The 22,946-nt window shown below is 43.3% G+C and overlaps 1 protein-coding gene across 1 annotated transcript; it reads left to right on the top strand.

Annotated features, from left to right (window-relative positions):
- The first annotated feature begins 228 nt into the window (after nt 1-228).
- On the top strand, nt 229-8,366 carry LOC106608039 (DBH-like monooxygenase protein 2 homolog). Its single transcript, XM_014205701.2, has 12 exons — nt 229-710; nt 1,483-1,629; nt 2,932-3,084; nt 3,590-3,673; nt 3,803-3,958; nt 4,044-4,146; nt 4,353-4,525; nt 4,710-4,801; nt 6,763-6,859; nt 6,962-7,152; nt 7,604-7,712; nt 7,801-8,366. Exons 1-12 carry the CDS (start codon nt 444-446, stop codon nt 7,996-7,998), a joined length of 1,770 nt encoding a protein of 589 aa, XP_014061176.2. The 5' UTR covers nt 229-443; the 3' UTR covers nt 7,999-8,366.
- The last annotated feature ends 14,580 nt before the right edge of the window (nt 8,367-22,946 follow it).

Genomic DNA, 22,946 nt, shown 5'->3' with positions numbered 1-22,946 from the left:
TGGGATTCCTTCCGTTCTTTTGGATCAAAACCTACAGAACTGTTCACCTGTTCTCCAACTCCAAATCAAAGGCATCCCTCCTCTCCTCCTCATATCATATATCACTCCTACAGTATATATCCAGACTCAGGACTTCCAGTAATCCACTGACAGTGTCCTTTGTCCATCACTGGGTGGGAGGGAGCTGTAGGAACAGGTTTATATGGGGAAGGAAGGAGGAGGTAGGAAGGACCCAGGAGGAGGAGAGGAGGGGGGCAAAAGGAGAGAGAACATCTCAGAAAAGTTAGAGCTAGGGAGTGTATGTGTGAGCGTGTTATGACCCTGTAGGACTCTGTTGTTTGAGTGACTGAGTGTGTATCAGAATCTTAGCGGTGCTCCGTAGCTAGACAACTCAGCAGGTAGAGTTCTCAGTCTCAGGGTCTATCTGTGGGTGACAAGACAGTATGATCCCTCTACTCTTCTCCCTGCTCCTGGCTTGGCCTCCAGGGACAGGGGCACAGCAGGACAAACTCATGCCCTTCGTGGAGAACCTTGACGCAGACAGTAACGTCATCCTTAAGTGGGGGTTCAGTGAGGTCCAGGGCACCATCATGTTCCAGCTGACCGTCAAGACCACTGGCTGGCTGGGATTCGGGTTCAGCCCAAATGGAGGCATGGCTGCATCGGATATTGTTATGGGAGGGGTCGGACCAAATGGCACCTATTTCATGGTATCTAAACTATTAACCTGTTATTATTAACTCGTTTCTAATCATTACTATTAGACACAAGAGAATGAGTGGTAATGTATTGTAGTAGTTGTTGTTCTGTTACGTCCATGAATAGCAGTAGTTATATTGTAGGGATAGATCTTAAAAGTAGGCTACTGTAACAGTAAAGTGGCTATAGTAGTAGCAGTAATCATGATTATCTAGTCCAGTCTTTCCCAACTCCAGTCCTCAAGTACCCCCAACAGCACACATTTTTGTAGTTGCCCTGGACAAGCTCATCTGATTCAACTCATTAAGGTCATGATTAGTTGACAAGTTGAATCAGGTGTGCTTGTCCGGTGCTACAGCAAAAATGTGCGCTGTTGGGGAACACTGATCTAGTCATATGGAGTTTTTTTTTACCTTTATTTAACTAGGCAAGAACAAAGTCTTATTTACAATGACGGCATACAATGGGTTAACTGCCTTGTTCGGGGGCAGAACGACATATTTTTACCTTGTCCGCTCGGGGATTCAATCCAGCAACCGTTCGGTTACTGGACTAACGCTCTAACCGCTAGGCTACCTGCCGACCCAGAGAAGGAGGAGTTGAAGGTGTATTGGTTTTCAACATCTGCAAACTGTTGGAAGATTAAATTACTCTTTAAAGTTACCTGTGAATGTGTTGCTCCTTCAGAAACGCCACAACATTTTTGTTTAATAACACAGAACTCGATTAAGCTTCATATAGACTCCAGATAACAGCAGTATTTCTGTGTTGTCTCTCTTTCAGGATTATCATGCCACAGGGAACTCATTTCCCTTGGTGGATAAGAAACAGAGCTACACCCTCCTGTCCCTGAATGAGGTAGATGATCAAACCACCATGACCTTCTTGAGGTCCATCCAGTCATGTGACCAGGAAGACTTCCACATCACCGTAAGTCAACTGTTTCACACAGAGACACAAACTGTTAATAAGTAATCTGTACTAAAAGTCTTGAAAGGATTGAAGAGGAAAATCATGTTCCGTTATCATGATTGACTATTTCTATTCATGAAAGGTTAGTTTACAAATATCTGAGCAACCTAAGCCGGTTTTGAGAGTTGTTCCCTTTTAACTTAAATAAATGTATTCTTTATTACAAACACAGAGTTCGTTAGTTTCTCAAGTGATGGTGGGCCAAAATATCCTTTCCCATCTGTTGCATGGTAATAATGGTATGGCCTTTAGACGCTCACACCCCTGAGAAATAGGATCTGCTCCCATGGCCGTTCCCATGGTTCAATGCCTAGAACAAGGTGTGATACGTTCCATTGTTTGGACCACAAACGTTTTACACTATATTATGGTTTGGCTTTTCATTGTTGTGTATCATTGTTGCATCTTCTCATAATCTCACTACAGGCCTCCATGCAAAGCTCCAGTTTCCTCCAAATCCCCCGATTTAATTTATCTTCTGTTCAGTGTGTTCAATCTAATGTACCTGCTCTTTGAAAGCACTCTGGAGACCATCTCCGGTTTACATGCACCTACTGATTCTTTTGTTTAGAGTAATTCAACACAAATAATCAGGTGCTTGGAACAATGGCCCAAACACAGGAAGGCAGGCAAACATTTTCAAAAGTGAGCAGTTGTACCCCTAGATGGTTCACAAAAACAGCATTAATAAAGACAATGGTGACATAACAAGTGTCAATGTCACGGCTGTCGAAAGGAGCAGACCAAAGTGCAGCATGGTTGTAGTTCCACATATTTATTTAATCCGTGAAACTTTACAATACATAAATATCTGAATATGACAAAACAAACCATGACGCAGAGACAAACAAACACTACTCAAAATATAATAACCCACAAAACCCAGGAAGAAAAACCCCTACTTAAATATGATCTCCAATTAGAGACAACAAGGACCAGCTGCGTCCAATTGGAGATCCTAGCGAGATCAACCCCAAAAAAACAACATAGAAATAGAGAACTAAACATAGATATAGAAAACGTAGAACAAAACACCCCCTGTCACTCCCTGACCTACTCTACCATAGAAAATAACATCTTACTATGGTCAGGACGTGACAGTCAAAACACCAATGTCACTAAATTATGCAGGCCCTACTAAGTGTCTACTGGCTTCTAGGCCTTTTCTTTACACCTAGTCCTCACTCTGTGATTTTTGTTCTTCTGTGCTCTTGTATGTTTGTCAATTGATGTTGTTTTGTTCCATCCCTCTTCTCATAGGACAGTCCAGTGAAGCTGATCTATGCCTATGGTACGTCTGATGACATAAGGTACCATGCCAATAGAAGGGGGACCAAGGAGGTCAATCTACTCAAGTTCATGCCCAGATCCAGCCCCCCAGACAGCAACTATCTAGACTTCGTTGTGAAGAATGTAAGTGACCTCACACACATGTCCTGAAGGGGGATCATCTATTTCCTCTAGATCCGGCACAGCAGGACTTTTAGTTTTAAGTAAAATATTTTACTTTACTCCTGGGGTGGAACAGGTCAAAGATGATTGAATGAAATGAATTTGAATTAATATTGTGATATTGAATATACAGGAGGTGGTATCTTTAGTCTACAACATGTGACTGTGGAACAAAATGGACTGGCAACACTTATACAATTAAAGTGATGCTCCAGAACTTCTGTATAATTTCAGCCAGTAGTTTTGAAAGTGGTGCTCATGAGCCAAGACGGGTCCCTGTTTTTTGTGTACTACTTCATCCATTTTGTATGATATGTTATGTCCTGCAAATTATTATTATCATCTGTTATTTTTTTTGTAGTTCGTATGATAGGTTATGAATCCAATTCATACACTATGTTACAAATCTGTTGTACTTAAGATCCCGGACTGCATCGTTAACACAGTAATCCTTCTTCCATTGCAGGTTACTGTCCCTGCCGAACGTACATACTACCACTGCAAGGTCATGAAGGTCCCAAAGCTCAACGGCAAAAATCATATCTATCGGGTAAATGAGCCCTCTCTCATTCCATGGTCTAATCATTTTACAATTACATCATAAGTTTGTCATTGGAGTCATCTCTTCCCTCTCCCTGCTTCTTCTCTCTATGCCTCCTTCTCTCTCCCTGTCGCTCAGATTGAGCCGGTGATTGAGCACCTGGACCTGGTCCACCACATGCTTCTCTATGGCTGCCCCTCCTCTGTGAACCAGACCTACGAGAAGAAATGCTACACGGAAGGATCAGGGGAGGACTGCATCAGAGTGGTGTCTGCCTGGGGGGTGGGAGGAGGGGTGAGAGACTGCCCCCCTTCTGAAAACATTAATGAACACACATGCTAGTCTGATCTCTGTCTCTACATTGTCTTCTCCATTCCAGGCTTTTGAGCTTCCAGAAATAGCTGGGATCCCTATTGGAGGACAGAATAATGATGAGTTCTACAGGCTGGAAATTCACTACAACAACCTGGCCCAAGAAGCAGGTAACCATTCACTAGCTAGTAATTAAAACGTTCCAATCCACTAATATAGGATTAACAAGTTTACCCTGCTCCAATCTTGATGATTAGGTGAACCATGTGCTAGTCCTTGAAAAGAACAAAGCCTGCACACCCTGAGGTTCTCCAGGTTCTCCAGCGATCATCTAAAGTCCTCATCATCACGTCTTCTCCTCTGTCTCCCCCTGCAGGTCGGAGGGATAACTCAGGCCTGAGGCTGTACTACACTGCCCAGCTCAGGCAGCATGACGTGGGTATCATGACTACAGGCCTAATGGTGGCCATTGGCTGGGGCTACGCTATCCCTCCCAATGCCACAGCATTCCACAGCTACGGCCTCTGCAACACATCACACTTCTCAGACGTACGTTCAGTGCCCTTTGACAAACGATTGAAGAAGGATGGTTGATGACATTGTAGAGCAGATTGTCGTCAAAAAAAGAAAGAGCCAGCTTACTCTTTCCTTTCTGGTATACTATGTATAGCCATCTCTGTTTCAACAAAACAGGATTTTGTTCAAAATGACCCTGCTATCTGTCTTTCCCCAGATCCTGCCTGACCCTGTCCCTGACCTCTCTGTGTTCTCCGTGGCACTGCACACTCACCTGGCTGGGAGGAAGGTGCAAGCTGGCCACATCAGGTGAGAGAGAGCGGCAGGGTCGCAACTTTTACTTTGTACATTCTGAAATTGCATTTTTGTTCCCCCCCCAGTTCAATCATTGGAATGTGATACAAAACGGGCAACGGTGCGCTTTAGGACCATGCGGACGCCTCCGAGTGGTTGGGAAGGCTGTTTGAAGTGTTTATCCGACTGGAAAAAACAAACATATATATATATATATATATATATAAAAGTATTTGATCCCCTGCTGATTTTGTATGTTTGCCCACTGACAAAGAAAGGATCAGTCTATAATTTTAATGGTAGGTTTATTTGAACAGTGAGAGAATAACAACACAAATATCCAGAAAAACGCATGTCAAAAATGTTAGCAATTGATTTGCATTTTAATGAGGGAAATAAGTATTTGACCCCCTCTCAATCAGAAAGATTTCTGTCTCCCAGGTGTCTTTTATACAGGTAACGAGCAGAGATTAGGAGCACACTCTTAAAGGGAGTGCTCCTAACCGCAGCTTGTTACCTGTAAAAAAACACCTGTCCACAGAAGCAAGCAATCAATCAATCACTCAGATTCCAAACTCTCCACCATGGCCAAGACCAAAGAGCTCTCCAAGGATGTCGGGGACAAGATTGTAGACCTACACAAGGCTGGAATGGGCTACAAGACCATCGCCAAGCAGCTTGGTGAGAAGGTGACAACATTTGGTGCGATTATTCGCAAATGAAAGAAACACAAAAGAACTATCAATATCCCTCGGCCTGGGGCTCCATGCAAGATCTCACCTTGTGGAGTTGCAATGATCATGAGAACGGTGAGGAATCAGCCCAGAACTACACGGGAGGATCTTGTCAATGATCTCAAGGCAGCTGGGACCATAGTCACCAAGAAAACAATTGGTAACACACTACGCCGTGAAGGACTGAAATCCTGCAGCGCCCGCAAGGTCCCCCTGCTCAAGAATACATATATATGCCCGTCTGAAGTTTGCCAATGAACATCTGAATGACTCAGAGGACAACTGGTGAAAGTGTTGTGGTCAGATGAGACCAAAATGGAGCTCTTTGACATCAACTCAACTCGCCGTGTTTGGAGGAGAAGGAATGCTGCCAATGACCCCAAGAACACCATCTCCACCGTCAAACATGGAGGTGGAAACATTATGCTTTGGGGGTGTTTTTCTGCTAAGGGGACAGGACAACTTCACCGCATCAAAGGGACGATGGACGGGGCCATGTACCGTCAAATCTTGGGCGAGAACCTCCTTCCCTCAGCCAGGGCATTGAAAATGGGTCGTGGATGGGTATTCCAGCATGACAATGACCCAAAACACACAGCCAAGGCAACAAAGGAGTGGCTCAAGAAGAAGCACATTAAGGTCCTGGAGTGGCCTAGCCAGTCTCCAGACCTTAATCCCATAGAAAATCTGTGAAGGAAGCTGAAGGTTCGAGTTGCCAAACGTCAGCCTCGAAACCTTCATGACTTGGAGAAGATCTTCAAAGAGGAGTGGGACAAAATCCCTCCTGAGATGTGTGCAAACCTGGTGGCCAACTCCAAGGGTTTTGCCACCAAGTACCTTGTCATGTTTTGCAGAGGGGTCAAATACTTATTTCCCTCATTAAAATGCAAATCATTTTATAACATTTTTGACATGCGTTTTTCTGGATTTTTTTGTTGTTATTCTGTCTCTCACTGTTCAAATAAACCTACTATTAAAATTATAGACTGATCATTTCTTTGTAAGTGGGCAAACATACAAAATCAGCAGAGGATCAAATCCCCCCCCGCCCTCCCTCCCCCGTTCTAAAACCAAAGTTGTGTCCCTGGAGAGAGGACACCCAAAAATATGATCATGATACCAGCCTATGATATGACCAATACATGGTGTCATTGTCTGGATAATTAGCGATAAGCTTTGATGATCTTTCTAGATGATTCTTCACTCTCACCACTGATGTGCTCTTGATTCTAACCTCCACAGGAATGGAGAGCAGATTGACTTCCTGGGCTTGGATGAGAACTTCAACTTTGAGATGCAGCAGGCCACCAATCTGGGAAATATTAAGACCATCAAACCAGTAAGCATCCACGTACTTCCTGTATTTCAAATGGTTGTCATGGATGAGTGGTATTGTTAGTCATTAGATCTTTCTTAAAGCAGTATCTCTTCCCCACTGCAGGGCGATGAGATTGTTGTGGAGTGCACCTATAACACAACCAATCGCAAAGGAATCACACAGTTAGGGCTGGCCAGCACTGATGAGATGTGTCTAGCCTTTGTCTTCTACTACCCAGCCATCCCCGTCACCAGCTGCTGCAGCCACCCTGACATGCATGCATACAGGGCCATGATGGGGAAGACAGTCGACCAGTAAGAGCCTTCACATTGTCACAGTTTTCACCCACACATTTACATTTTTAGACTGGTTCTGTGCCTGTTTGTTTTAGTGGCTAGTTACGCATGACTGTATGAATGAATTAAATGAATGAGTGAATTAAATGTTATTTTCGTGTCAAATTGGCAACCCATCCCTTATGGGATTAATTGACACAAAAAAAACATTACAATAATTCACTGTGGTAATTAAATGATAATTCTTCTTCCGGCGTTCTCTGCATTACGCATCACAAAGGGTGAAAAAAAAATTAAATAAGAAAAATCAATACATAATAGTAAATAAGGTAATCCAAAGAATAATTACATCCCTAGAGCAGTAAAATAATATTAATGTAAGTCGCTTGGATAAAAGCATCTGCTAATTGGCATATATTATATTAAGTTGTCACATATAAACCAGAATGACTTTGTGTGTGCCCCGCAGAGACATTGAGGAGATGTTGAAGACTGCAGTTTGGGACCAGTCGTCTACTGCCGTGCACGAGGCCACAATGAAGAGGGTCCCTCAGATTGGGTTCATCATAGATGTCAATGTAAGCATCCACTCAATGAAAATGTAAATGCTCATGCTGTCATTTCAAAACATCGTCTCCATCCATGTCATGTTTGTTCCTTCTACAGAAAAACTACACCATATATGAGGGAAACATCCGCAACATGACAGCTACTCTTTCAGTGAGCTGCAGGAGTGATCCATCCTTACAGGCTGGGCCCTTGGAGCCATTTAACTACAACACCTCCCCCAGAGGAAGCAGTTCCTGGGTTGTGACCTCTGTTGCTGGAAGTGTCTTGCTGATGCTCTGGATGACAATGCTTTAAGAATCCGTCCAGGCCAAGATGAGAAAAAACATTAACGTATGTATTCAATTTTGCCCTGCTTTGGGTAGGTCCCTGAATGTTTTTTTTTGTCCATTATATACATATTTCTTTTGCCCCCATTCATGCTCTAATGATTTCAATGAATTAATCAAAATAGCAGCTGGCTATGCCTATTTAGCATTGATTGCTCTTTGATTGCGCTACATTAAATCAACCAAACTTTGATTTTGATGACAGGTCTTTGTTTATTCATGGCAATAAATATTAGCCTGGAGCTTCCATGATATTTCTGTAAAGTAGGTCTATCCAATTTTACTGCATATTTTTGTACTTTTGTGATTAGATTAAAATATTTTTCATCACCTTGACTCTCTTTGTGTCTGCCTTCTATTCTGTTTTATCTCATTGGTCTAAAAATCAAAATCATACATGCATTGTGGCTGAGAAAAATATTGACTCATTAAGTGGAGTAAGGCACAGATTAAAGGTGTCATCTCTGGCATCTCGTCAGACATTGATTATTCATGGTTTATGATGAACATGCCAGGAGGGGTAGACCCAAGTCACTTGACCCAAATGATAGACTTCCTCCTTCTTTCTGTCTATCTGTTCCCTGTCAGGGTATAGGGGATACCTAGTCAGATGCACAACTGAATGCATTCAACCGAAATGTGTTTTCCACATTTTAACCCAACCCATCTGAATCAGAAAGTTACGGGGGGCTGCCTTAATCGACGTCCACGTCATCGATGCCCAGGGAGCAGTCGCTATTGGGAGTTACCTGCCTTGCTCAAGGGCAGAACAGCATATTTTTCCACCTTGTCGTCCCAGGGATTCGAACCAGTGTTACTGTCCCAACATTCTTCACCGCTAGGCTACCTCGGTAGAACACAGAACTATGTTGAGTCGCGTTCTCACGAGCTCGACTGAAGAACTTACAATCAAGCCTGACAAGGCCAATGAAAGCCGTGCCTCGCTAGAAGCCCCGCCTTCCATAGGTGATAACACTGAGGCTCTGATTCATTCCTTTAATTCTGCTCTTCACATTGAGCTGAGCAGAACAATTCAGCTACTTAAACAGTCTATCAAACTTTGCTCCAACTAAACTCTCCTTTTGTGGTTGAGCCCCCCTTTGGACGTTCTGTGCTTGAGTTTGTATTTTGTTTTCATAGTTTCCTAACTACAAACCAATTAGGTATTCTTCTGGTTGCTAAGCCTGGCTATAGCAATGAGTGAGATGGCTAACGCGAACAAAACAACAAAGGCCAACAAACCGGGTTCAGGTTAGCGACCCTGCGCCTGGTCATGCGGTTACACCATATCAACAAAAGATACTCATGTTTGTTGTTTTGTATGTCTCGGCTTGGTGCATGCTCAAGCTGCCCTTGCTTGAACCAGTTCACGTGCACATTGTCACCGGCTGCTTGGTGTTTCCAATAGTGACCGTCCTCTCCCAGAGGCCTGTACCTCGGCTGAGTCTGAGTTGTGGGATGCGGGATGGATTTGGGTCTTTGGTCGGATCAAATGTCTTGTTTAGCCTGGGCTTGTTGCATGCAGAAGCTGCCCTCGCTCAACCTGGGTCTTGTGCGCGTTGTCGCCGGTTGCTTACTCTTGAAGGGAGAGGTCGGCCAGGTTCGGTGGGGACTCCCTGCCTTCTGTGCCTGCCTTGGTAAAGCGTCACTTTCCTCATTTCCCAGACTTGGTCAAAGAAGGGTCCGGTTCTCCTCAGTGTTCTGGTTCTATGAGACTGTAGAGACAAGGTTAGATAAACACTGCATAGCATGTTAACCAGGCTAGCTAACTTGCCAAGGCATGCTAGCTACTGCTACCAGCTATTCCTACCTCCCCACGGTGGAATTGAAGAGTTCTGTCTTATCGAGGTTGAGCTTGAGGTGGTGGGCTGACATCCAAGCTGAGATGTCCGGCAGGCACGCAGAGATGCGTGTTGCCACCTGGGAATCAGAAAGGGAGGATGAGAAAAGTAGTAGTGTCATCCGCATAGCAATGATAGGAGAGGACATGTGAGGATATGATCGAGCCGAGTGACTTGGTGTAAAGAGCAGAGGGCCTAGAACCGAGCCCTGTAGTACGAACCCATGGTGCATACACAGGACGACACAGGATGAGATGAGATGCCCAGTCCTGAGAGGGTGGAGAGGAGGATCTGATGGATAACATTGGCGAGGCAGTGGATAGATCTAGGAGGATGAGAACAGAGGAGAGTCAGCTTTGGTAGAGCGGCGAGCCTCTGTGACACAGAGGAGAGTTGTGTCAGTTGAGTTGGCCTTCTTGAAGCCTGACTGGCTAGAGTCAAGAAGATCATTCTGAGAAAGATAAATGAGTTGGTCAAAGACAGCACACTCAAGTGTTTTGGAAAGAAAATAAATAAGGGATAATGGTCTATAGTTTTTCATGTCATATGGGTTGAGTGTTGGTTTCTTGAAGAGGGAAGCGGCTCTGACCATCTTGAAGTCAGAGCCAATGGTCAGGGATGAGTTGGTGAGGGAAGTGTGAAGGTCTGCAGAGAGGTCTGGAGAAGGCAGGAGGGGATGGGGTCAGGTGGGCAGGTTGTCGAGTGGCCAGACTTCACTAGTCACAGAATTTCATCTGGAGAGAGAGGGGAGAAAGAGGTCAAGGCGTAGGGTAGTACTGTGTGAGGGAGGCCAGTGGACTCAGTAGGCTGAGAGATGGAGGAGGTGGAGGATTAAGGAGGAAAAAGTGGAGAAGAGCAGGGGTTGGAACCAAAATTATTTTCCAATCGTTTAATTCTAAACATAATTCTATATTTTTTTGTTCCGTTCCATTGTTCCGAACACCAAAACAAAATTGACAGGTTATATTGTTCCTTTCTGTCCTTTTTTATTTTTTTTACATTTAGCTCAACATTAAATTACTTCACAATCAGTGCGGATAGAGCAGCTTGCTATTGTCATGACGTTGGCCTCTTTTGGTACAGGGAGGACAGTTGACCCCCTCCCCTTTGTACGATTTCCCAACCTACCTTCCCCCCACCCAGTCCCTGTGTGAAGGAGTGGTAAAATTCCAGGAGAGTCTCTGGCCACATGGCCCATAGAGAGACACAGGAAATTCTTCCAACTCACAGAATTGGGGAGCCAAGCGACATTTGTGTTCTGGAGAAGGTATGGAAGATTGGTGAAGAATCCAGCTACGAACCGGTCCGCTTGGTACAATTTTGTGATACTCAGAAGAGACAATATAGCCATATTACCATAAAACTGTTTATATAATAGCCTCAGCTTGAGACTTGCATCATAATGGTTGTATAGAATGTATTAATAAGGATAAAGCTTTTATAATACATTGAGATGCTATGTACTGATGTTAATGTGATAGAATTGTATTTCTGTAACCAAGTCTAACTCAGTCATAGGCACGCCCCCAGGGACACATACAGGACCAGGCGTCATTTGACAAGCCTGTTCAAGGGTCACTATAAAACCCACCCTGATTTACATTTCTCCAGACCAGGCCTCCACTCCATGGCCAATAGGTTTTACCATCCAATTCCTCTACTGAAAGTGAACCATACCACGTGGTTAACTTTTAGACTATTGATACCGACAGAATAAGAACAAGTCTTTGATATTAATTATTAGTCTGCAGCTAAGTAAATTATATAATCGAACGCGAAGACCAACGAAACATCCATTCTATGACGATATTAATGAATGTCGCTCTGAAAGATCCATTCTAACCGAGAGAGAGAGAGAAAGAGAGAACGCGGACAAAACTCTCCAACAAGGATCCCAATGACACACTGAGCGTAAATATATATTGATTGCAATTGTTCCCGAATGAGTGAGCGTTCATGTGCAAAGGATTAGCATATCAATTGTTAATATTAATGAACTCTGTGTGCCACAGCTGACCTTTTATGATCCATTGTTCAACAGGCCGACCTGCCTGTTTAGCCCACAAGGGCACATTCCTCTACCAATCCTTTGTGACGATAATTACTGTTTGTATGTTTTCTGTTAATTACTTAGTGTAGTAAATAAATGATTTTAAGACAATTGATGTATGGATGATTTTAGTAAAGACTGGGTTCGTGCAGATACAACAATTTACGACGTTTGGAATGAGACTGAACACGAGGTAAAATACACCATTTAAACCAGAAGATAATCGGCCTATATTGTAATATAGGAAAGTTTATATTAGGAAAATTATAACTTTGTAATCTGAATATTCTCCTTGGTGCCCCGATCTCCTAGTTAATTACAATTAAACGATTAATCAGTTTAATCGCGTGATAATAATTACAGGGAGTTAATTGATAAACATGTCTTCAGTTTAATGGTACCCCAAAGACACCACATTTATGGAGCCCCCGTGCGAGGAATCTAAGATAGAATTGGACTTTGCTGTGAAATTCTGTATATCAATTGTGCAAACAGAATTGTACAAGCAGCCTGCTATCTAAACAAAGTGATTGTGTGTTTTTCAATTGGGAGAAGCTATTTAGAATGGCTCCGGTCTTATGTCGATAGCAGTGAGGGATAAATTCCAGATTTAGTCCGTTAGGCCAAACGGTACTATTTCTGTCGGTCAATATTAACTTCTAGAGTAAGGTTAGAAATTAGAAGTTAACTGTCCGGTAACCGAGCCGAATAATTTGTCTACCGCACTAAGACAGTGTGGGCAGACCGTATGCGTATCTGTATTTAAGTACCGTGTCGCTCCGGTCAGCATAAACGCTAGCAGAATATGCTGAATGGGGTTAAGGTGAGACGTCACTAGAAAACCCACCCATTCCATAGTGAAAGGATCCTATTTTGGTGCTTGGAAGGATACTCCTGAACCAAGTAGCAATAGCTTAGCATTACTGCAAGCTAACAGAGGGAACATTTTACCCTCTCCGTACCACGTTTAAAATTCCTCCGCTAGCGTGACGGAAGTCCGACCTTTGTACTTCCGTTTAATTTCAGCATTCTGCACCCTGGTGGTGAAAAATTGCCAGTACATCTCTAGGGGAAATTCAAACGTGGAGCACGGTAACATATCCAGACAATCACAATTGACTGGATATGACGTCTCATTCAATTTAACTAACAAGTGAAATTGCCAGATTTACCTTTTCAAGTGGATCTTTAAAAAAAATATCCAAAATTGATTGGGCGTCCATAATGAGACATGATTAACTTTTTCCAAACTTAACTTAGATGAAGCAAGGCTCTCAGGTTAATTGAAAGTTAATTCCCAGATAGCCTATACAGGTTTGATATATCATAAATAGATTAATCAGTAAAATCTGCTTTAGCAAAGCACAGTCAGTAAAACCCCTTTACTGACGCTCAGCCCCAGGGAGGAGCGTACCCTAGTGGTGAAGGGTCCCAACATTTGACCTACGGTTTACACTTATGATATCCAATCAATGGAGATTGTATGGATTATCGTCTCATTCAATTTAATAAGTTAAATTGTCGAACATACCTTTCTAGGTTCTTCCAATTAAATGAGACAACTTAAACTTTGCATATTAACCTGGATGAAGCAACCTCTCAGGTAATTCAAGTTTAATACCCAGATAGCCTACCCAGGTAGGACTAATCATTGGCATTGATTAATTCAATTTGCTTTTGCAAATTCATTCACGTCCAACTTCCACAGTACTGTACAGTACTGATGGTTCATTAACGTCTATAAATAGATTAAAATCGTCTTTGCAGCTCCCCACATTCCAAAATTTTGGAAAATTAGGAAAAACATTTTTTCCTTTCAAATGTTCTAATAATGTGCAAGCTATCAGAGGGGGTGGTTCCCACTCACCCGCTAATTAGTGAACCTCCACCCGTAAATGGATTGATCTCTGACCTCAGCAGCGATAACAACCCTAATTATGCCATTAGTGGAAAAGCAGACAACAATGTTTTCCAAAATCAACCATCGGGCGCAGGCCTCGTAAAGGTTCTCTCCAGTCTAGCTCTGATGTCTTGCCATCCGAGATTGCCATCTGTCCAATACCGCAGTGCACAGCTGAAGCACGAGCAGGTAACGGTAGACATAAAGGGACAGGTGGAGAGGACCTGGAAACCAATGACAAATGCAGAAAAGGGAAAAATTCTGCTAGCTATGGAACTGTGCTTGAAAACCGAACAATTAAATGTAATTGCAAAAACGTATGACGATGAACAAGCACAAGCTCTTCAACAAAATCGTTTTCTACAGGAACAAAATCATATGCTACAGGAACAACTCGATTTAGCCAAAACTAAATACGATGATGTCCATGCCAAACTAGATAAATCTGAAGAGTTATCTACAAACAGGAGCGCTCAACTTGACAACATGCATGCTGTTTTGTTGAATGTTACTCAAAATAACACGGTACTCCTCAAAGCGCTGCAGACCAAAGACGATCAGTTAATGAACACAATGACAAAGTTGGATGATAAATCAGCAGAACTTATTGAAGTCGCTGACCAAATGAATGATGAGAGAATTCAGGTGATGAGGATGGAAATATTGATTTCTAAGCAAGCAGAGGATATCTCATCACTGAATCTCTCGCTCCGTACTCAAGACCTCTATCTGGAAACCATGACAGATAAGTTTGAGACCGAAAGGAGCAGGTGTGACACTCACGTGTCCAAAATCAGTACTCTAAGCGCTCAAGTGGACTCTGCAATGCAGCAGAATTCCACCCTTAGGTACCATCTGGAGGAAATCCAGAATGGTCACGCTCTACAGCGCGACTACCCATCCAAGCAACCGGAGCCCGGTACTCTAAGGAGTGAGGACAATAGGTTTCAGACCTTGCCTCCCTCATGTGTCCCTCAGTCTTCTCCTCTTGGCCCTTCGGCACTGAGTAATATGGCGCCTCTTGGCCAACAACAACAAGGCTTTTCTTCTTCTCTTGGCCTTTCGGCCCCAATTTCTCCACAGGATGAAGCCAACCCTCTCCGCCCGCTTGGCGCGGAATACCTTGACAAACTCGTCAAGAATTTCCCTACCTCTGACCCCGTTCCAGGTCAGCGAAACGATACTGAGACGTTCCTAGCTGACATAGAGGACGCGTTGGATGGCTACCCGAACGCTACGGGTTCTGACAGGGTTTACCTGTTGAAGCGAACGTCGAATAGACACGTGACGAGGTTCATTCGTCTACAACAGCAACACGTGCTAAATGACTATGCTAAACTTGCCACAGCTTTGAAATTAGAATTCAGTGGTTCTGCGACTCGCAAACACGATAGCTCACTGGCTAACACCGTCAAACAAGCTCGGAACGAACACCCACAAGCTTACTATCATAGGCTTCGTTCAGCTTACTTTGGCCTACTCACTGAAACAGGAATGGAAGAGCTGTTACCATTCAAACAAATGTTTCTGTCAAACATGTATCCCACCTTCATTACCTACTTGGGCCCTGCCGCCCACGTTGGCTTGCCTATCTTACAACTCAGAGAGCTTGCAAGCACAGCTTTTGATGCATCAAAAGTTCACAATGCTAAGAGCCCTGACCACTCGGTTTTGAAGTTTAACCAGGAGCACTCACTCCAGTTAGAGGGTGCATTATCAGGTATTGGAGCGTCGAGAGATGACGCACAACAACAGTTTCTACCACGAAATCATGATTCCAATAACCTCCGCGGTCGAAATAACTGTAAAGTACGTAGCCATCAACAGGACTACCGCTACAATCGACCCGTTCGCTACGTTCCTGCACCCAACCCACAAAAAGTGTCAGAGCACAAGGGTAACAAAGGGTTGAAGGACGATCAAAACGTAGACCAATGTTCTCCAGAAGTCCCACTACGGGAAGAACTAAAGCGAGAACAATTTGAGAAAAGGGTAAAAGATAAGTCACAAGGACTAGACAGGGAATTACCGGACACCAGGCCCGCAGAAATTAACACCCATAGCAAGGACGTTAAAGTTCAAATTTCTCCCGCTCTCATTCAAGACCCTATCCAGGGCCCGCTTGATCAAGAAACAAGCCCCCGGGCTTTGTCTATAGACTCTGATACAAATGTTGCGAAAAAAAAGGTCAAACGCTTCGTTAAAGCCAAGGCCACTCAAAATCGGAAAAGTCAATCTGCTTCCACCTTGAACAGAAATGGCACATCACGTCGTTGCGAACGACCACTCCACTTTGTGGGGAATATGTCCACTAACCACGAATCTAAACGGCCATACCTGGAAACAGTCCTGGAGGACTGCTTAACTTGTCATGCGCTAATGGATTCGGGTGCGACAATATCACTCATCTCTCAAACATTGTTTGATGATCTCAAAAGGGCTTTGAAGCCAACTAAACGTTGGTTAAAAGTGGAACGATGCGACACTAAACTTCGAGGGGTCACTCAGACTACCTCGCCTCTCACATTGAGAGTCATGCTGAAACTACACTTCCAGGACGTATCGCTCGTTCACCCTGTGTATGTTACCAGCCTCGAAACTGTAACCCTGCTACTTGGAGCAGACTTGATGGATCGGTTACTCCCATTGATGGATTGGAAAACCAACCAGGTATGGTCACAGGCCACAGTGCCTTCTCCACTGACCACACTGTCTCCCCCTAATGCTAGCTGCAACGCAGTCATTCACGAGGGGTATCTGTCGAAAGCACCCCTTGGGAAAAAGACGTTTAGAAACCTCTTGGTACAAAATCCGATCCACGGAGAGAGTACGATATCTCGACACATTCCATCAGCCAACCTGATTGACCATTCTTTTCATGATTTCGAGCCAGCTGTCTCTGTGAATGAGCAACTTCCCTCCTCCTTGCAGTCATGCAATACGGTAGTTGAGATGAACTTCTCTTTCCCTTTGGACACTTCCGCAAGCACTGCGGCCGTCCCAGCAAGAAAAACATTGATGCGCAGAGTATACTCTGTTTCCGATGATACACCTTCTGCTTTGTTGGGGACTGTCACCCCTTACAATGACACTAATGGTGTCAGTCCAGCAACTGACCCGATGACTCCCACTGGTGAAACACTTTGCGATATCACAGACCGATATCCTCGTCTCAGTTCGCAGGTAATGAAGAGGTTGCCACACGCGGACGCGGTGGTGACTGACATGCCTCGACAGCCACTGAGCGTTTTGAAGCACAAACACCAGGAGATTTGGTTGAAAGGTTACAGCCATTCTCATAACAACGCGGCCGCTGACAACTCGTACATAGGGTCCGACCTTTTCATTTGCGCATCAGACACCAACACCACCCGCTGGTGGGGGGGTCCCGAGGCACAAAGGGGGGGAATAGTAGCCCAGACCCATGATGAGCCTCATCGAGGCCGGTGGGGGGGTCAAGACTACGGACAATACCGTACGAGGCCGCCAGAGCATAAACCAAATCTAGTTGTAAACTCTCCTATGAGAACAGTGAGGAGCAGACAGGCCCCTAGACGGGGATTATCTTAGAAGACATCTAAGATAGTACTGAGGTGTACCACACTGGTCGTAAAGGAAGTCCAGTGGACTTGTCCACCTCCAAAACAAATGGCATCAGTAATCATTCTTTGCCATGTGTAGGTTCAACTACAATACAACTAGTAAAATGCTCCAATCATGTGTTCCGGTAGATAATATTTCAGAATAAATCGGTAGGATAACTGGTCCCCTTGAGTACCAGTACCAATACTAGCAACAGTCAGTCCAGCTACAATCAGTAAGAAGGTTAGAGACTTAACCAATCAAATTACCATTGACAACAGCGACATAGGAGTCACTCAGAGTGCAACACGTGGAGGGGAATCTCCAGTGCACTCTTCCAATGGTTAACACACATGTCACTAATAAATAGGACCCTCCATTCAGGAGGAAAATTATTAGAAGTCATGAACCATGATCACACCACGTATGACTGGTCCAATACTTAAAGAGTACTTCCGTCGTGAGGTTAGCTCCTCCGTGGATAACATAGCTATGAAATAGACTTCATACCTATCGCCACTACAGTAGTGGAAGACACAGTGACTTGTAGAAAAACTACTACAGACTCCCTTGACACCAATTCTGACTGACCTCCAGGCATTGACCTGAAAATTACCTGACTACGTCAGACTCATTCTGAACAAGTTGTAATCTGCCCGGATACTTGGTTTTCTTCCCTTGACATGCGCGCTTGTGTAAGCATAAGCGCACATGCACAACGGAACATCCAATTAGGATTTATGCTAGGACCACTTAAGGGCCCAAGCAATATACCAGCCTTAGTAAAGTTGAACATTTACTTCTAGGCCTTTGACTCTACAGCACTCACCAGTTTTCTTCCCAGAAGTCCGTAGGTCATACCTGTAGACTGCCCAAAACTAGTGCATTACAGCTGTAGACTTATCATATAGTTACCAACTTAGGATAGCACCTAAGCAACACACCAAGTAGGAAAAACCCTAGATATGGCATTAGAGACAATGCCATGATAATCATTTTGCCAGAACATTGGACGTATATAGAATACAGTCCAATTAGATGATTTTTTTTGTGTGAGAACTATATTTTGTATATTTTTGTTTTGTTTATGCTTTCATTCCTTTTCGGTTCAGTTCCTTTGACACATAGGAAGTGATAGAGCCATAAACAAAGTCCCCATACAACCATCACTTAGTGCCACAACGCCGCTCATTGGGGAATGAATGTAATTATATATATTTCATGAGTGTGTGTGCGTTGTTAACATCTGCCTAAGTTACTGCCCAGATCTTCCAGTCTGGACGACGGGTCCGGAACGACGACCCCAAATCCGGACACCCACAGCCTATCCTTGTGGCGGCATGCCCGCTGTCAGAGAGACTGCCAAGGTAAACCACCCGAGGGAGGGACCGCAACGGCGATCACCAACCAGGACATCCCCTGGCCCTTCCTGGGGTACTTTACAGCTTCCAGGGAACCTACCAAGGTACACCACTAGAGGAGACCGCAACGGCGATCACCAACCGGACATCACTTGCCCATCCTTGTGGTGGACGGCTCCGCTTTCAGAGAGCCTACCAAGTTCAACCACCAGAGAGGACTGCAACGATGATCTACCAATGGGACATCACGTGGTCATGATTTTATGTTGATTTGTAACTTGCAGGATAAACAAGATCCAAACCACCAGGGGGGGTATGTCATGACGTTGGCCTCTTTTGGCACAGGGAGGACAGTTGACCCCTCCCCTTTGTACCATTTCCCAACCTACCTTCCCCTCACCCAGTCCCTGTGTGAAGGAGTGGTAAAATTCCAGGAGAGTTTCTGGCCACATGGCCCATAGAGAGACACAGGAAATTCTTCCAACTCACAGAATTGGGGAGCCAAGCGACATTTGTGTTCTGGAGAAGGTATGGAAGATTGGTGAAGAATCCAGCTACGAACCGGTCCGCTTGGTACAATTTTGTGATACTCAGAAGAGACAATATAGCCATATTACCATAAAACTGTTTATATAATAGCCTCAGCTTGAGACTTGCATCATAATGGTTGTATAGAATGTATTAATAAGGATAAAGCTTTTATAATACATTGAGATGCTATGTACTGATGTTAATGTGATAGAATTGTATTTCTGTAACCAAGTCTAACTCAGTCATAGGCACGCCCCCAGGGACACATACAGGACCAGGCGTCATTTGACAAGCCTGTTCAAGGGTCACTATAAAACCCACCCTGATTTACATTTCTTTAGACCAGGCCTCCACTCCATGGCCAATAGGTTTTACCATCCAATTCCTCTACTGAAAGTGAACTACACCACGTGGTTAACTTTTAGACTATCGAGACCGACAGAATAAGAACAAGTCTTTGATATTAATTATTAGTCTGCAGCTAAGTAAATTATATCATCGAACGCGAAGACCAACGAAACATCCATTCTATGACGACACTAATGAATGTCGCTCTGAAAGATCCATTCTAACCGAGAGAGAGAGAGAAAGCGAGAACGCGGACAAAACTCTCCAACAAGGATCCCAATGACACACTGAGCGTAAATATATATTGATTGCAATTGTTCCCGAATGAGTGAGCGTTCATGTGCAAAGGATTAGCATATCAATTGTTAATATTAATGAACTCTGTGTGCCACAGCTGACCTTTTATGATCCATTGTTCAACAGGCCGACCTGCCTGTTTAGCCCACAAGGGCACATTCCTCTACCAATCCTTTGTGACGATAATTACTGTTTGTATGTTTTCTGTTAATTACTTAGTGTAGTAAATAAATGATTTTAAGACAATTGATGTATGGATGATTTTAGTAAAGACTGGGTTCGTGCAGATACAACAATTTACGACGTTTGGAATGAGACTGAACACGAGGTAAAATACACCATTTAAACCAGAAGATAATCGGGCTATATTATAAAATAGGAAAGTTATATTAGGAAAATTATAACTTTGTAATCTGAATATTCTCCTTGGTGCCCCGATCTCCTAGTTAATTACAATTAAACGATTAATCAGTTTAATCACGTGATAATAATTACAGGGAGTTAATTGATAAACATGTCTTCAGTTTAATGGTACCCCAAAGACACGACACTATGGAGCGGGCAAGCTATTTACATGCATTGGACAGAGAAGTGTGGGGCAAGAGATGTGACTGAAATGTTGCAGTGGGGAGAGAGTGAGAGAGGATGGAGGTCATCTTGTTGTTATGACATGCATTATCTGAATTACGCCCACAGAATTATACCTACGTAGGACCGGCTTCTATGGAAGAATTTTGAATGTCATTGAACTTCAGAGAGTTGGCTTAACGATGGACCAAAACTAGCTAGATAGCTAACAATCTTGTGTGCACAGTGGCGCCAGAATTAAAATAAAAACACGTCTTACCTTTTTGAAGTTAATAAATCCAATGTGAAATGTAGTATACTCAACCAGCGTTGAAAAAGTTAATCCATTCTTTTCAAATAAAAAAATCTCTGTCCTTAATTTCTGAATCACGCTTGTAACGTCAGTAGTAGGCTAGTAGACTATGCTGGAATAAGTCACTGGAATAAGTTTCTGAGTGACAGAGGGACTAACTGGTTTCCTTGCTTTTAAAATAACTTTTATTTTCTGGAACAGTGTATATCACTTTCATTTCCAGTGCTGATTCTGTTCTTCGAAAAAATGGGTTTTCGGTTCTGTTCCCTGAACCGGTTCCAACCCCTGGAGAACAGTTTCCCAGGGTTGGAGGCAGAGGCTTGAAATGTTGATTGATAGAAAGTGGCTTTAGCAGTAAATACAGAGGAAGAGGAGGGAGTGGAAGGATGATAGGTCCTCTGGAAATTGAGTTTTCTTCCATTTCCGCTGAGATGACTGCAGCCCTGTTCTGTGAGTACTTAGTGAGTTACTCAGCCACGGAGCAGTAGGGGAGGACCGAGCCAGTCGGGAGGAAAGAGGACTGTGAGAGTCAAAGGATGCGGAAAGGGAGGAGAGTAGGATCGAAGAGGCAGAGACAGTAGGTAGAAGGATTTAGCAGAAGGGAGAAATTATAGGATAGAAGTGGAGCATAGTGAGAGAGAGAGAGAGAGAGAGAGAGAGAGAGAGAGGGAGGAAAGATTGCGATGGTGCATGACCATCTGGGTAGGGGCTAAGTGGGTAGAATTGGAGGAGAAATGGAGAGAAAAATAAACAAAGTAGTGATCAAAGACCTGGAGGGTGGTTGCAGTGAGATTAGTAGGTGAACAGCCTCTAGTAAAGATGAGGTCAAGCATATTACCTGCCTTGTGAGTAGTAGGGGACTGGGAAAGAGTGAGGTCAAAGTATAGAACAAGAATGCCCGCACAAGGTTAAAGCTCCCAATTCCCCGATTTACATTTTAGTCATTTAGCAGACTCTCTTATCCAGAGCGACTTACAGTAGTGAATGCATACATTTCATTTCGTGCATTTGTTTTTGTACTGGCCCCCCGTGGGAATCGAACCCACAACCCTGGCGTTGCACATACTATGCTGGCGTTGCAAACACCATGCTCTACCAACTGAGCCACAGGGAAGGCCGATTTACTGACAACGTTCCGATCCGAAACGAATCTTTGTCTGGTCCAACAAACTGAGTGCTCCCATCCCAAAATATACACATTTCACCTTACATTGTGTATCTCTAATAATTGAATAACAATGAGATGTGTACATGTAGTAGTTCCAGAAAATAATATATATTTACAAAAATACCAAGTGGGTAAGCTGGAAGGCAAGACAAATCAAAGTGACATACTCATGTAAGAAATGGTCTGATATCAAACTTGGTTCAGACCTCTAGGAGACATGGTACACAAATGGTTTATCCAATACTAGAGGTCGACCGATTATGATTTTTCAACGCCGATACCGATACCGATTATTGGAGGACCCCAAAAAAAGTCGATACCGATTAATCGGACGATTTTTAAAAAATGTATTTATTTATTTGTAATAATGACAATTGAATGAACACTTTTATCTTAACTTAATATAAAACATAAATAAAATCAACTTAGCATCAAATAAATAATGAAACATGTTCAATTTGGTTTAAATAATGCAAAAACAAAGTATTGGAGAAGAAAGTTAAAGTGCAATATGTGCCATGTAAAAAAGCGTAAAAAACATTTAAGTTCCTTGCTCAGAACATGAGAACATATGAAAGCTGGTGGTTCCTTTTTACATGAGTCTTCAATATTCCCAGGTAAGAAGTTTTAGGTTGTAGTTATAGGAATTATGGGACTATTTCTCTCTATACCATTTGTATTTCATATACCTTTGACTATTGGATGTTGTCGTGTCTTTGGCTATGCCGGATTAAGTGATATGACATGCTAACTTATAACATGATTTCTCTGTAATTAATATTACCTGATTAAGCTAATCATGTAAATGTAATTAACTAGAAAGTCGGGGCACCATGGAAGAACGTTTATAGAGCCGTTATCTTCCGAATAAACTCTTAAAATACTTTGTAATATTTTACATCGATAGCAGTCAATATTAACCCTTGTTTTATTTTCAGTCTCATAATGAAAGTTGTAA

Source organism: Salmo salar, chromosome ssa06, assembly GCF_905237065.1.
Source record: "Salmo salar chromosome ssa06, Ssal_v3.1, whole genome shotgun sequence".
NCBI classification, from domain to species: domain Eukaryota; kingdom Metazoa; phylum Chordata; class Actinopteri; order Salmoniformes; family Salmonidae; genus Salmo; species Salmo salar.
Note: the sequence above shows the minus strand (reverse complement) of the source record. Positions and strands in the feature narration are given on the sequence as shown.